The sequence below is a fragment of the Pipra filicauda genome, unplaced genomic scaffold (genome assembly GCF_003945595.2).
Source record: "Pipra filicauda isolate LSUMZ 115617 unplaced genomic scaffold, ASM394559v2 scaffold11_size5308982_pilon, whole genome shotgun sequence".
In the NCBI taxonomy this organism is placed as follows: domain Eukaryota; kingdom Metazoa; phylum Chordata; class Aves; order Passeriformes; family Pipridae; genus Pipra; species Pipra filicauda.
The window spans coordinates 5,047,556-5,060,964 of NW_024103652.1; the positions used below are offsets into that span (position 1 = coordinate 5,047,556).

Sequence of the window (13,409 nt, forward strand, 5' to 3'; positions counted from 1 at the left end):
TTTCTTTCTTGCCAGTGCTGCACAAGAAGTTCTAGTAAATTAACTCTGAATTCAAAGATTCAGCCCTTCAAGGTCTTTCACCTTGGCATGATACCAAAGAGTGAAACCAAACTGTCCCTGCAGTTCCTCACACAGAGCAGCTAAACAGCTTTGTAAAATACTGTATTTTTTTCACACTCCAATTAAGAGAGTATTTTCATTTATTTGAATATTGTGAAATGAAAAAGTGTTTGATTAAATTCTTAAGGGCCTGAAACAGCAGAACAGATCAACACATCTGATAACACTAACTGCTTGACTTTCTAATAAGCAGTTGGTACAAACTGATTCTGCATTCAAACTTTGCAGTAAATTTGAGGGTGAATTGCTTCTGGTAGACCAGATTATGCCAGACTAGAACTGTGCCTCCTCCTCAGAAGGTGTTTCAGACACAGAGTAAGCAAATCTCACCTCAGAAAAATGAACTAGCAGCTTGCTAACCACCAATTTACTTCAGTACTTCTATCAAGTTTTAAAAAGGGTCGTTTTATTGTTGGTGGTTGGTTTTCTTTTCAAATGTAAATTGCAGTTTGCAAAAATCATCAGCCCTTCATTCACAGTTTCTTTGTATTTCACTCACAAAAGGAATGTCAAACGTGGTGTAAATTTAGTATTGTGCTCAGTTCCTGTGTATTTCCTGGTACTGTATTTAAATGATCACATCTATAAACAAAGGCTAATATTATCACAGGATAAAAAATAGTCCAGGTTGGAAAGTACCTCAGGAGGTCATCTAGTTCAGTTGCTACCCCAAAGCAGAGTCATCAATCACTCATTAGCTTACCCTGAGTAACTAGTGAATGGCATAAGCTGGGTGGCCAAATCATATAAAAACAACACTTCAAGTATCATTTAGGCTAACTCTTGTCTTATTTCAGTGAGATGACCAAATATGAACAATACATGCTGAAATGGAAGTACAATGTTTGTGCCCATGTACAGTCCCTCTCTCCTTACACATTCGAAATTAATCCCTAGCAGTCCCCTGGAGTTTCTAAAAATATCTTGCACCAGATAACAGTTAATATTATCCACATTTTCCTGATATCAAGAAGTTCACTTCAAACACATCCAGTCTCAGAAAAACAGACACATGTAATCAACAGAGTGGAGTATGTTCAACTTCACACACCAGACACCAAACATAGGCTCATGATGCATTTGCCTGAAAGACACCAAAAACAAGTATCCAAAAGCAATTCCATCTTCATAATGCCTTCTGTTTCTCATAACAGGCACTGTGAAACCTAGTTTGGACAAGGTGGGGCCTTGGTTTCTAAGGATTTCATAAAACATAACTCCTCTGTATGCGTAAGAACAAGGAGGGGGGATAGCTTTTAATCTTGCCAGTTGCATTTAAGCACTTACCCCCAGTATCTGCTCATACAAAAAAATAAATTTGTCTTCAGAAAACTTTGACAAGTGTAGCACTCATTTCTAAATGGTAAAAGCAGGTATGTAAGCAAGCAACTGTGGCTACTAAACTCGAGACCCTCCCATCTAAAGTTGTTTCATAATTCCCATTAATTACGTAATTTTTAAAAGTTTTTGACGTTCTGTGAAGTTCCAAGAAGTCAAACCAAGACTCTCACTTCATTTGGCATAATGCAACTCCAGAAAGATAGTGAATTGCAAGATAAAGAACAGCTGAGCAGAAACTAACTATGGCAACATTCTCTTTTGGACAGAACCTACATCATATCCTGGCTAAAAATATCACTTAACTCAGTTAATAATTTCTCTCTTTTCACCTTGACTCTACTTTCTTAACATGAAGCCTATTATCAAACCAATTGATTCATATAAAAGTGATTTGTAACCATAAAAATTAATAAATCAGAATCAAGCCTGAATTTGTCAAAGACTTTTCCACTAAGTTTTTCAAAAGCCTATGTTCTTCTGAAATCCACAAGGTCTGAACAAGGTCAGACTCCCTCTGCTACAGAATGGGGAAACAAAGATACTGTGAATGTGAAGATAAGCAATAGTACTTTACCTCATGGTTAGTGAGGAAACACATTTAGTCCCCAAAATAAAATTGTTGTAGACATTTTCAGACATGCCAGCTAAAACTAAAACACCACCAACTTTTTCATCATTGAAAGAAATAAAAAGGGGAAAAAAATTGTTTTTCTCCCCTTTATAGTTGCATAGTTAGGCAGTTGTATATTGACAATTCAACAGCAAAAGGACAAGTGATTTCAATCACAAAAGTATATCATTATGTCAAGTACAGGCTCTGAAGGATTTTTTTTTCATCACACTACTTAGAGAAAATCACTTATGGCCTCTTTAAATAAAAAGTATTTTCATTTAGTTCCAGCAGAAAGACTTTTAGGGCAGTTGTTCAAACCCATCTCTTACCATAACTTCAGGAATCACCACAGCATTCAGAGGCTTGTCATTGATAACAGTATCTTTAACTAGCATATATATTCTTTCAGCTTCAGAAAAACATGAAATTTGGAGTACAACAGCACCTGTAAAGAGGCATCAGAACTATTTTTTATATTTTCTATTATTATCGGAAATAGGTCTCATATATCACAGCAAAAGTTCACTCAGTTTACTCAGAACATTATTCAGCAAAAGTTACTCCACGGTTGTTTGTTATCAGTGAATTGGGCTGTTCTGTTTCCAAAGCTTTCTTCAGAAGCCCAAAACACACCTCAGATTTTTGTTAAAGCAAAGTAGTTTGAAGGCAAGCAAGAACTGCAGCACAGAACTGATGCACATTTAAAGACTTCCTTTGAGCTTCAGAGGCAGGGAGTATTTCCATACTCTTTATCACAACTAATATGCTTTTCTCATCATGTACAAGTGACAAAGGTATCAGGTTTCATTCTGTATCTCATTATTAAAAATCCATTAGTTCCATTCATTAACAGCATCTCTGTAAGAATTACTGCAAGGAAAGATTTGGTTTGAGAATCAGTTTTAGATCTTTATGTTGGCTTAGGTCCTGTACGAGGAAATTGGGGAAGAAGGGAAGACAAAAGAGAAAGATAAAATGAAATAAAAATAAAATAAAGTACTGTTAAGTTAGTTTAAAGTGAGAGACTTAATGAGGAAGAAAATGGGGCAGGATAAGATCAAAGTGCATAACAGGCAGCATATGAGATGTAAACTGGTCACATAACCTGGATGCAATGAAAAGGGAGAGTCAGGAAGTTATAAAAAACACAAAAATACAAACTAAAGGAAGTGACAATAAAAAATCACATACAAACAGAAACATCTAAAAAGCTCATGCATGTAAATTTGGTTCAATGAAGCTGTGACATGAGAAGAGCATCGCAAATCCAATTTTTCTCCACTAAGAAATATTGAAAGGAGAAGGCACATCTGAAAGCTTTATAGTTTTCCTTATGAAAAGTATTAATTAGCCATGTGGAGACAGCAAATACACAAAGGAAGCACACAACAGTCTTCAAAACCATGATATGGAAAGATCCATTTAGCAGACATGTGAAATTTAAGCCTGCCAAAGGATGTGAAACGTCTCAAATATAGATGCCTAAACACGCAAAAGAGAAAATTCCACACTTCTGAGTTTTACCAAATGCAGATCTCCACCTGACCACTGCACTAAAGCTGCCCTGAGCCACTGCTGCTCCAGCTCTCAGAAGCCACATGGCTTCTCCGACCTTGCTGAAATAAAATCCGTAAAGCAAAAGCTCAAGGGATGAACAGAGATGAACGTATTTATTTTCTACAACTTCCAGCTAGCTATTAACACTCTGCTAGGAAACAGTGACTGTGAAACAATCCCATTGAGTCCAAAAGCACTACCAAACTTTAGTATTTTAGAAGTCAAAATAAAGAGGGAGCACCTGAAGGGTTTTCATCAGTTCTGTGGTGTTAAGATTGTTCAGCTGAAGTGCAACTTCAAACCTCATTTTTATGATGAAATATTACCACCTTCTGGTACACGAGGCATGAAGCCAACCTTTTAACTTTTTTTTAATGAGGTAACACTAATCCACTGCTCTTCATAAATACAATGTGTTACATTCTACCTGAAGGGCTTTTTGGTTATGCAGTAGAACTAACATACTCTGAGCTTCAAATCTCTAGTATTAGGCTGCAGTTTTGAAAACAGACATAGTTTGGAAGAGTAAAAATCTTAATGCTTACCTTGTGCTTGATAAACATGACTCACAGATACTACATTTGCTGCAAAGGGTAAAAATATAAACACATAAAACCTTGGGTACATTTAGAGTAAATATTTAAAGTATTTTTAAAAGTTACATAAATACAATATAAATAAATACTAAAAGTTATACAAATATAGGGAGAACCTCCAGCTAACATTTTCCCTCTCCTAAGTTTACTTTGCAAGTAAGAAAAGCTAAACTGATTTTCATAAAAGGTGACTATGAATTCTTTCTAGCATTTTAAGTTTAATTCCTCTTGAAGTTACATAAAAGATTGGGAAAAACGCTTCGTTTCCCGAAACAAAAATCATGATGCATTCCTGCCACTGTTTATAGAAAGCGTTGGTTGAAGGACTATTACGAAAAATCAATTACACTTCTTTGAAAAAGAAAAATAAATTCTTTTCCCTGAGTCCATATATGTGTGCATATATGTGCTTGTCCATATATGTGTACAAACACTGCTCACACTCCTCCATGACCAGACACGAAGTCCAAGAATAATGTGGAGAACAACCCACACAAAAAGCGTCAGAGGTTAATAAAGGAAAGGGACATTCATGTACAGGGAATTAAACTGCACTGGCATAATCTGAATGGTTTAAGGTACGTACAGTTCTTTAAAAGAGTGATGCTTGTAACTCAGAAAAAAAAGCCTCCATGAGAGTACGAGGCAGAATAATTTTTTAAATAAGGTCAGAAAAAATAAAAAAAAATAAAAATAAAAAGGAGCAATAGATGCTACATTTTGTTCTGTACAAGTTAAAGTATCTGAAAATGCACCTGTTTACTTACTTTTGATAGCTAATTCTTCCTTGAGAATATTTGTGTATTCTTCAGCAGAAAGCTGAGGTGGAAGGCCACCAACAAACAAATTTACTTGCACAATGGATTTACTGTTTTCCACAATGTAAAATCTTGTTTGATTCATCTGACGTATTGAAGTCTACCAAAATAAAGGAAAATAAATGACGCGACATTTGGCAAAAAGATACCGTGAAACAAAATCCAAAACAGTTCTGCACTTAGCAATCACATCCTCTATGCCTAAAGAATATCACAAACAGAAGCAAACCTCAAGATCTTAGCTTCTCTACAGCTTGGGGGGTAAATGAACACTCACTTTTTCTGTAAGAAAGGGGACTCTCTATAAAATAAAAGGATCATGGTTGTGGGTTGTTTTTTTTTTCAGATTTACCTTTCGTATGTCCTTGAATCTGTTAAGAATCAGTTCTTGATTGTCCAAAACCATGCGCTGAACTGGAGACAGCAAGAACATTGATGATGTTAGAAAGCAATGTAAATTATTATCAGGCTCAATTAAACACACAAAAAAAAAGAAAGAAAGAAAGAAAGAAAGAAAGAAAAAAATTAGGGGAAAAGTACAGCTCTGCATATAACTAACTTCAACAAAAAAGACCATGGTGACCTGAACTACTCATTATTCAACAGAAAAAACACTTAGTGCTTGGAACAGTCTGAGTTTTTTCACATTTCCTAAACACCACCCTCCTTTAAAGAAAGGCAGAAACAGCCTGGACCTACTCAAAATACAAGCAGTACTTTAATTAACAGTCTAAACTCCTTGACAGAAGATCTTAAAACTATATTCACTAACAGTTACATTAATAACCTACTCCTGTGTTTTATCAAAATACTAAAAGAATTCTAACAACTTCCAGTCAAAGTAAGTTTGCAAATGATACTTTAAAATCGAGCACCAGAAACCAACCAAGGTTAAGACGTTCACAAGGCTACAATAACCTTACAAAACAACTGCCTGATAATGTTCACACATAAAGAAAAGTATCGAGCCAGTTCCTGAACTACAAAGCTATGGTCAGAGATCAGACTACTTCAATGGCTTTATTTATCTCTCTGTACAACCTTAAGAATACTGAAGCACAAAGGGACGTGAACTTGGAGAACACCAGCACAGCTCCTGCAGGATCACAGAACACTTGAGCAATGCCAGGACTGCAGATTTCTGTACTTCCTAACACACACACATATTATTTGGACTATCTATGGACTATCTTAGGACTCAAACTTACTCTTGTTTGGGGGTTGTGTCAGGGGAAAGAAGAGAGATGGAGGGAGTCATTTGAACTTTAGAATTAATCTTTAATAAATAACTGCAATTATGTCAGTCAAACACAGCTCCCCAAAACAGGACAAAGTGTCAATACCCACCAGAAACCACAAGTAAGTTTTTATGTGAGAACAAAGAAAGAGAAGGGAACCTTATTCTCAGAGGGCACACAAAACTGAGGAGGACCAGCATCACTTCTGATGAAGTATTTCAACATCATTATGAAGCTTCATTAGTGTCTTTTTTTTTGTAAAAAATGAACTGCAACTGCGTTGGAATGGGAAAAAAACCCCTTGAAGATCAGTTACAGATGTGTCTTTGACCAATGCTCCTTCACTTACCTTGCTTACTGCCCATAAGCACTTCTACCAATTTGAAATTCTGGAGGCACTCTGTCTGCCAAAAGATGCAACATGTAAATGCAGTTTCTGAACAACATAATTTTGCCAGATGTTTACGTTATTGTGTTATACACTGTACACACAGAGAATGAAAATTAAACAATTTTAAATCAAATCACGACGTTCTTCCTCTAACCAACTCCATCTGAGTCAGGAATAATCTTCATTTTACATGCTCATGGCACCAGGCTCCCATGCCCTTAAATACACTGGCATCCTTGCAGCCACATTATGAAGTGGCACCTGGCCAGCACAGTTAATTCTACTCCTGCTTCAGCAATCAGCAGCTCATCCAGGGTATTTCCTGAGTGCCCTTCCAGAGAAAGCATGCAGCACTGGGAATAAACCTGCTCTTTGAGAACATGGCCCAGGGACTAGGCTTGGCAAAAGCAGCTGACCATTCTCCCTCACCTGGGACAACTCCACAGGCAGTGATCTCTTACATGTGCCACAGTCTCTTCTCCAAGCTTCTGCCAGACACCACTCAAGTGCCTTGCAGCTGGACCAGAAAAGCTGGCACAGTCAAGAGTTGAACCATTTACTACAATTATTGAAACCCTGAAAACATGTGACTCTGAGGACTGAAGAAGTGCCTTAATTTGTGGCCTTGAAACTCAAGAGAAAAATCCTACATGCCATGAATGGGGGTGTTAAGAACCTCAATTTCCTACATGTGCTTTGCCTGATATTTGATGAAAGTGACTTCGAGAGGATCTTCATCATGGGCAAATTCTGGATATTAAAAAGAAATTTCCTGTATGCGCATCTTTTTACAGGGAAATGAGAAGAGCCTTTAAAAATTATCACTATTGGAGAAATCGCAATTGTGCCTAAGAATTGAGTCTTTTACAGCATACAGTCAGCTTCCCAAACACACAGATGTGAAGATCTTTTCCAAACAGAGTATCCAACTATACTGTTTGACAGTTACTTTTTTCAGGTGAGACAAAATTTTGCAGACAGTTGTTCAAATTTTTATTAAGAGGTCCACAGCACTTGAGGAAATGGACTGTCAACAAATCCTAGAACTATGCTGCGGTGCAAAACAAGCTGCCTGCATTACACAGCTGGGTACACCGAGACAGAGATCTACACTTATCACCTACTGCAGAGAGATAGCCACACGCATGTTCCTGTGTACCCTGTCAATAACCACAGAAGGCAGAAGTCACCCTCTGTGAAGCATGGCTGTTCCATGGTGCAGCAGAGGTGTGTTGATCTGCTGGTGTGCTGACAAGCCCCAGCTGCTGTGCATGCTACAGTTTTGTGTCTCCATTCTACTAAAATTCTACTAAAATGTTCCCCAGGGGTCTGTGTTGGGTCCAGTCCTGTTTAATATCTTTATTGATGATTTAGATGAGGGGATTGAGTCCATCATCAGCAAATTTGCTGATGACACCAAACTGGGAGGGAGTGTCGACCTGCTGGAAGGCAGGAGGGCTCTGCAGACTTGGATAGACTTGAGAGATGGGCTGATTCCAATGGGATGAAGTTCAATAAAGCCAAGTGCCGGGTCCTGCACTTTGGCCACAACAACCCCCTGCAGCGCTACAGGCTGGGCACAGAGTGGCTGGAAAGCAGCCAGGCAGAAAGGGACCTGGGGGTACTAATTGACAGGAAGCTCAACATGAGCCAACAGTGTGCCCAGGTGGCCAAGAAGGCCAATGGGATCTTGTCCTGGATCAAAAATAGCGTGGCCAGCAGGAGCAGGGAAGTGATCCTTCCCCTGTACTCTGCGTTGGTGAGGCCACACCTTGAGTATTGTGTTCAGTTCTGGGCCCCTCAGTTCAGAAAGGATATTGAGGTGCTGGAGCGGGTCCAGAGAAGAGCAACAAGGCGGGTGAAGGGACTGGAGCATAAGTCCTATGGGGAGAGGCTGAGGGAGCTGGGGTTGTTTAGCCTGGAGAAGAGGAGGCTCAGAGGTGACCTCATCGCCGTCTATAACTACCTGAAGGGAAGTTCCAGCCAGGTGGGGGTTGGTCTCTTCTCTCAGGCACTCAGCAATAGGACAAGGGGGCACGGGCTTAAGCTCCGCCAGGGGAAAGTTAAGTTGGATATCAGGAGAAAATTCTTTACAGAGAGAGTAATCAGGCATTGGAATGGGCTGCCCAAAGAGGTGGTGGATTCACCATCCCTGGAGATTTTTAAGCGCAGATTGGACGTGGCACTGAGTGCCATGATCTAGTAAATGGACTGGATTTGGACCAAGGGTTGGACTCGATGATCTCGGAGGTCTTTTCCAACCCAATCGATTCTATGATTCTATGATTCTATGATTCTAAAAGTCATGCTATTTTGGCACCAACTCTAAGAAGGACAAAAGGGCAGGCAGATTGAAAAGAGACCATCTTCTGAGGAAAACATGCGCATCTACAAGAGTACAAGATGTATCTAATCATTTCCAAAAGAATATGGTTTTGTTTCAGCCTCAAGTCCTTCCTTGCAGTCCTTGAGGAGTACAGAGATGCTGCTTGCCACCGAAAGGAGAAAATTTCTGCAGCCAAAGCTCTACTGGAGTTCAAGTTGGCCTTGAACTCCAATTGAGTCAAGCATTGTGAAAGACAACAATAAGGGATATTGTCAATATATCACTAGCAAAAGTAAGATCAGAGATAATATTGATCTGTTACCTCATGAGGTTCGTCACCTCAAAAATAGGGATGTAAACAAAGTGGAGACATTCAATGCCTTCTTCACTTCTGTCCAACACCAGTGATGAGCTCTGGGACTCCCAGCCAACCCTGACCTTGTTTGAGACTTGCTGCTTCAGCCCAGGGCACATGAATCAGTAGGGTCAGATGGAATTCATCCAGGCTACTGAAAGACCAGGACAATGTCATCATGGGACCTCTCTCCATTGTCTTTCAATGGTCTAGGGAATCTGGAAAGGTCCCAGTCAATGGCAAGGTGCTGTTCCACTGTTCAGGAAGGGCAAAAAGGAAGACCCTGTCAATCTCTTTCAGTGCCTGGTAAAATCATGGAGATGGTTATTCTGGGGAGTATTTGAAAAATACTGGAGAGACAATGAAGTCATCAGTCACAGTCAGCACGGGTTTGTGAGGGGAAGGTAGTGTTTGACAAATTTAATTTCCTTTTATGACAAGGTCACCTACCTAGCTGACCAAGGGAAGCCAGTGAATGTAGAGGGTTTGGATTTTAGCAAAGCCTTTGTTACTGTCCCTCACAATATCCTTCTGGATAACCTGTCCAGAACAGAGCTAGACAAGTCCATACTGCATTGGGTGAGCAATTGGCTGACGAGTCAGGCTCAAAGCATTAGAGTATATGGGGTTACATCAGACTGGTGGCCAGTCACCCGTGTGGTTTCCCGGGGCTCAATTTTAGGACCATCACTCTTTCATGTTTATATAAATTGTCTGGATACAGGCATCAAATGAACAGGAGGTGAGTTTGCTGATGATACTAAGTTGGGAGAAGCTGTGGGCTCCCTTGAGGATAGGGGACCCTTACAGGGAGATCTGCATAGGCTAGAGAGCTGGGCAATCACCAACCGTATGAAATTTAACAGGAACAACTGTCAGATCCCCCTAGGACGGGGTAAGTAAGCCTGGTTAAAAATACAGACTTGGGGAGGAGAGCTGGAGAGCAGTCCTGCAGAAAGACCTCATGGATGGGGTTGATGGCAAGTTGAATCTGAGTCAGCAGTGCCCTGGCAGCCAGGAGGGCCAACTGTGTCCTAGGGGGCATCAGCATCACCAGCCAGTCGAGGAAAATGATCGTGCTCCTCTGCTCTGCAGTGGGGCAGCCCCATCTCAAGTACAGTGTGCAGTTTTGGGTGCCTCAATGTAAGAAGGACATCAAACCATTTGAGTGTGTCCAAAGCAGGGCGACCAAGATGATGAAAAAACTCAAGCTCAGGACTTAGGAGGCACTTGGCTTGTTCACCTTGGAGAAGAAGAGGCTGAGGGGTGACCTCACCACAATTAACATCTCCCTGAAGGGAGGCAGCGAAGGGAGAAGTGCTGATCTCCTCTCTCTGGTGACAAGTGATAGGACCCAAAGAAAGAGAACAAAGCTGCATCAAGGCAAGTTCGAACTAGTCATTCGGAAAAGGTTCTTCGCTGAGAGGATGGCCGACCACTGGGACAAGATCCCCAGGGAAGTGTTCATGGCACCAAGTCTGTGAGAATTCAAGGAATGTCTGAACAGTGCTGTTAGTCATACACTTTGGTTTTAAGTAGTCCTGCAAGGAACAAGAAGTTGGTCTCGGTAATCATTATGGGTCCTTTACAGCTTGAGATGCTCTGTGATTCTTTGATTTCCTTTGCAGAGCAGCACAAAGAATCACGAGACAAGCATGATCATCCTAACAGTGACTGCCAGTTTTCTAATAAGGTAAGATTAGAAGTGTATGAACACTGATTCTGTGTTCATACAAGAATATCTGCTTGACCCAGAAAGACTGACGGTACCCTCCAGTACAGAGGAACTGTGCCTACCAGGAAAAATGCATAAAGCTCTGAGCAGCGTGCCAGTCACACGAGATCATCTGCCACACTAAAATCATGTACATTAACTGCAAACGAAGGAATTACAGTTCTTCTGAAGAGAAAAATATATGCACCCCACTTCAGGGTCACTCAGGTGGTATATGGACAGGCTTGGGATCTTTCAGTTACCTGCCTTCCAAGTAATGGAAGCACTTCTTTGATCACAGTCTGCACCGTGCTATCCTTATTTACTCGTAGAGAAACATATGCCATTCCCACCCTAAGAGAAAAGAAATACTTATTTTAGGACAATCATTTGACCTATCCTGTGTGTACCTTTTTTACCTAGGTGTCAAATTTGCATTAGTTGAAGAAAGTTGTTCACTGAGACTCATGGCAGATGCAGTATCAGTGCTACAGACAAGAAAAGACTTTCATCTCAAGGAACTGGTAATTACAATTGTAGCACTGCTAATTAGTTTCCTCTTATACACAAAATTACCTTCAAGTCTTTCATAAAATTTGGCAGTGTAGTTGCAACAGCAAACTGAACAAATGGTTAAATCTGATCGATCCCACAGCTCTTCAGAAATGGAAAGGTCACCAGACCATTTTGTTTTCACTGCCAAATATGCTTAAAATTTATACTGTCTCAGTGGTAAATGGAACAGTTATTTTTTTTCCTTTATTTTTTTTCCTCCTAATCTCACATGGGAACTTACACTGTAGTTCTTCCTACTTCATATTTCTTAAAAAAAAATCAATCAGTTTTTCAAGTGACAAGTGCATGCCATCATTTGTTTACAGATATAGTTAATGTGAAGTTGCATCTTCCTGACCAAATACATGAAAATAGAACTGCAGAAGCTGTACACTATGTTCCATGCCTGTAAAGAAACCCAAGACTTTCCAGGCATGGAAATGAATAATATGCATATTACTCATTCAGAGAAATGAACAGAAGGATCCTGAAACACAGAAAAGGAAACTACTTTCTCTGCTATACTTCTGCAGCTTCAATAACTGAAACAAACAGGGCTAGACTACAGCAGACAAATGTAGCCAAGCAGCATAGCCTTGTGATCAAGTAGGAAAATACTCACTTTAGCCAGGCAGGATAAATTCTGATCACTTCCTCGTCCTTTGGTTTGGCTCTGATGATCCAAGCTTCAGGAACGGATTCTCGGAACACTGAGCCCAAGTTGCTGTCCTCTGCAGCATCGTTCCTGTTGATAACATCATCAGAGAGCAGCACCTGCTGCGTGAAGGTCTGCAGCTCGTACTCCTGCTGGTCATCATTTATATAGTACGCCCTCAAAGCAGCCTCCTAAAACACAGCAAGATAAATTAACATCTACTTGAAAAGACACCATTAAGACATGTGTAGACACAGACATTTATAAATACCTTATTTGTGAAATGGACCTTTAATGCATGCTTTAAGCTCAGAGCTGTAGATAAACAGCAATGGCAAAAAACTAAAACAAGAGTGAAGTTTTGAAAACAAATTTTAGTGAGCATGAAAAAAGAAAACTTGAGATATCAATGGATTTGAACACAGTCCACAGTATTTTTGGCAAATGATAGTCATTTTAAAACCAGATACAAAAATTCAGCACCAGTAAAGCTACACTTGCTGCACAAGGAAAATGGTAAATTACATTTGATCGTGCCCAACTCTGCCTACTCAATCTTTTTGCACTAAGGGGATATAGAAAATTAGAGAGTTTCTCAGCCACAAGTCTGCCCTGAACACCTCTGAAGAGGAAAAGTAAGATCTGTCCTTGCAAGATGCATGCAGTCACAGGAATTTTACATCCATGCTCATGCCTGCAGCACCTCTGCTAACACAGATGCTGCAGTCAATACAGCCCAGTAACTCACTTGTGAGAACTGGTATTAAAAACAGCTGTCTGATAAAATGTGCTTGAAAAGCAAGTAGCACTCCTAAATAAAAAAGTGCTTTCAGCCCTCTGCACAGTTTTCCTTAAAGATCTTAGACATGCAGAACACTACACTCCATTTTCAAAATTCCTCTTGATTTTCAGCACAGCATCAAGATAAAAATCTTAATGACCTTTAGTTTTAAACTGTCAAAATTCTGAAGTAATAAATTCTCCAGAATACTCCTCCAAGTCCTTTATGACTGAGACCTCGACATGCTCAGTTCTCCTGTGCACCACCCCCTTCCCCCTCCAGGCTTTATTTCTGCACAGTGTGGGGTCTCTGCCTAGTCCAGTAAATTACGATCTGTACAGTACACCTG

The 13,409-nt window shown here is 40.0% G+C and overlaps 1 protein-coding gene across 1 annotated transcript in view; it reads right to left on the reverse strand.

Moving 5' to 3' along the window:
- Nucleotides 1-13,409, reverse strand: part of DGKQ (diacylglycerol kinase theta) — a 95,361-nt gene that overhangs the window by 26,204 nt on the left and 55,748 nt on the right. Inside the window, exons 9-15 of the mRNA XM_027748065.2 lie at nt 12,247-12,470; nt 11,333-11,423; nt 6,633-6,687; nt 5,398-5,459; nt 4,995-5,145; nt 4,177-4,215; nt 2,404-2,519 (exon numbers count right to left, since the gene is read on the reverse strand). Of these exons, the coding sequence (XP_027603866.1) occupies nt 2,404-2,519; nt 4,177-4,215; nt 4,995-5,145; nt 5,398-5,459; nt 6,633-6,687; nt 11,333-11,423; nt 12,247-12,470 (738 nt within the window). The remainder of the gene's footprint in view (nt 1-2,403; nt 2,520-4,176; nt 4,216-4,994; nt 5,146-5,397; nt 5,460-6,632; nt 6,688-11,332; nt 11,424-12,246; nt 12,471-13,409) is intronic.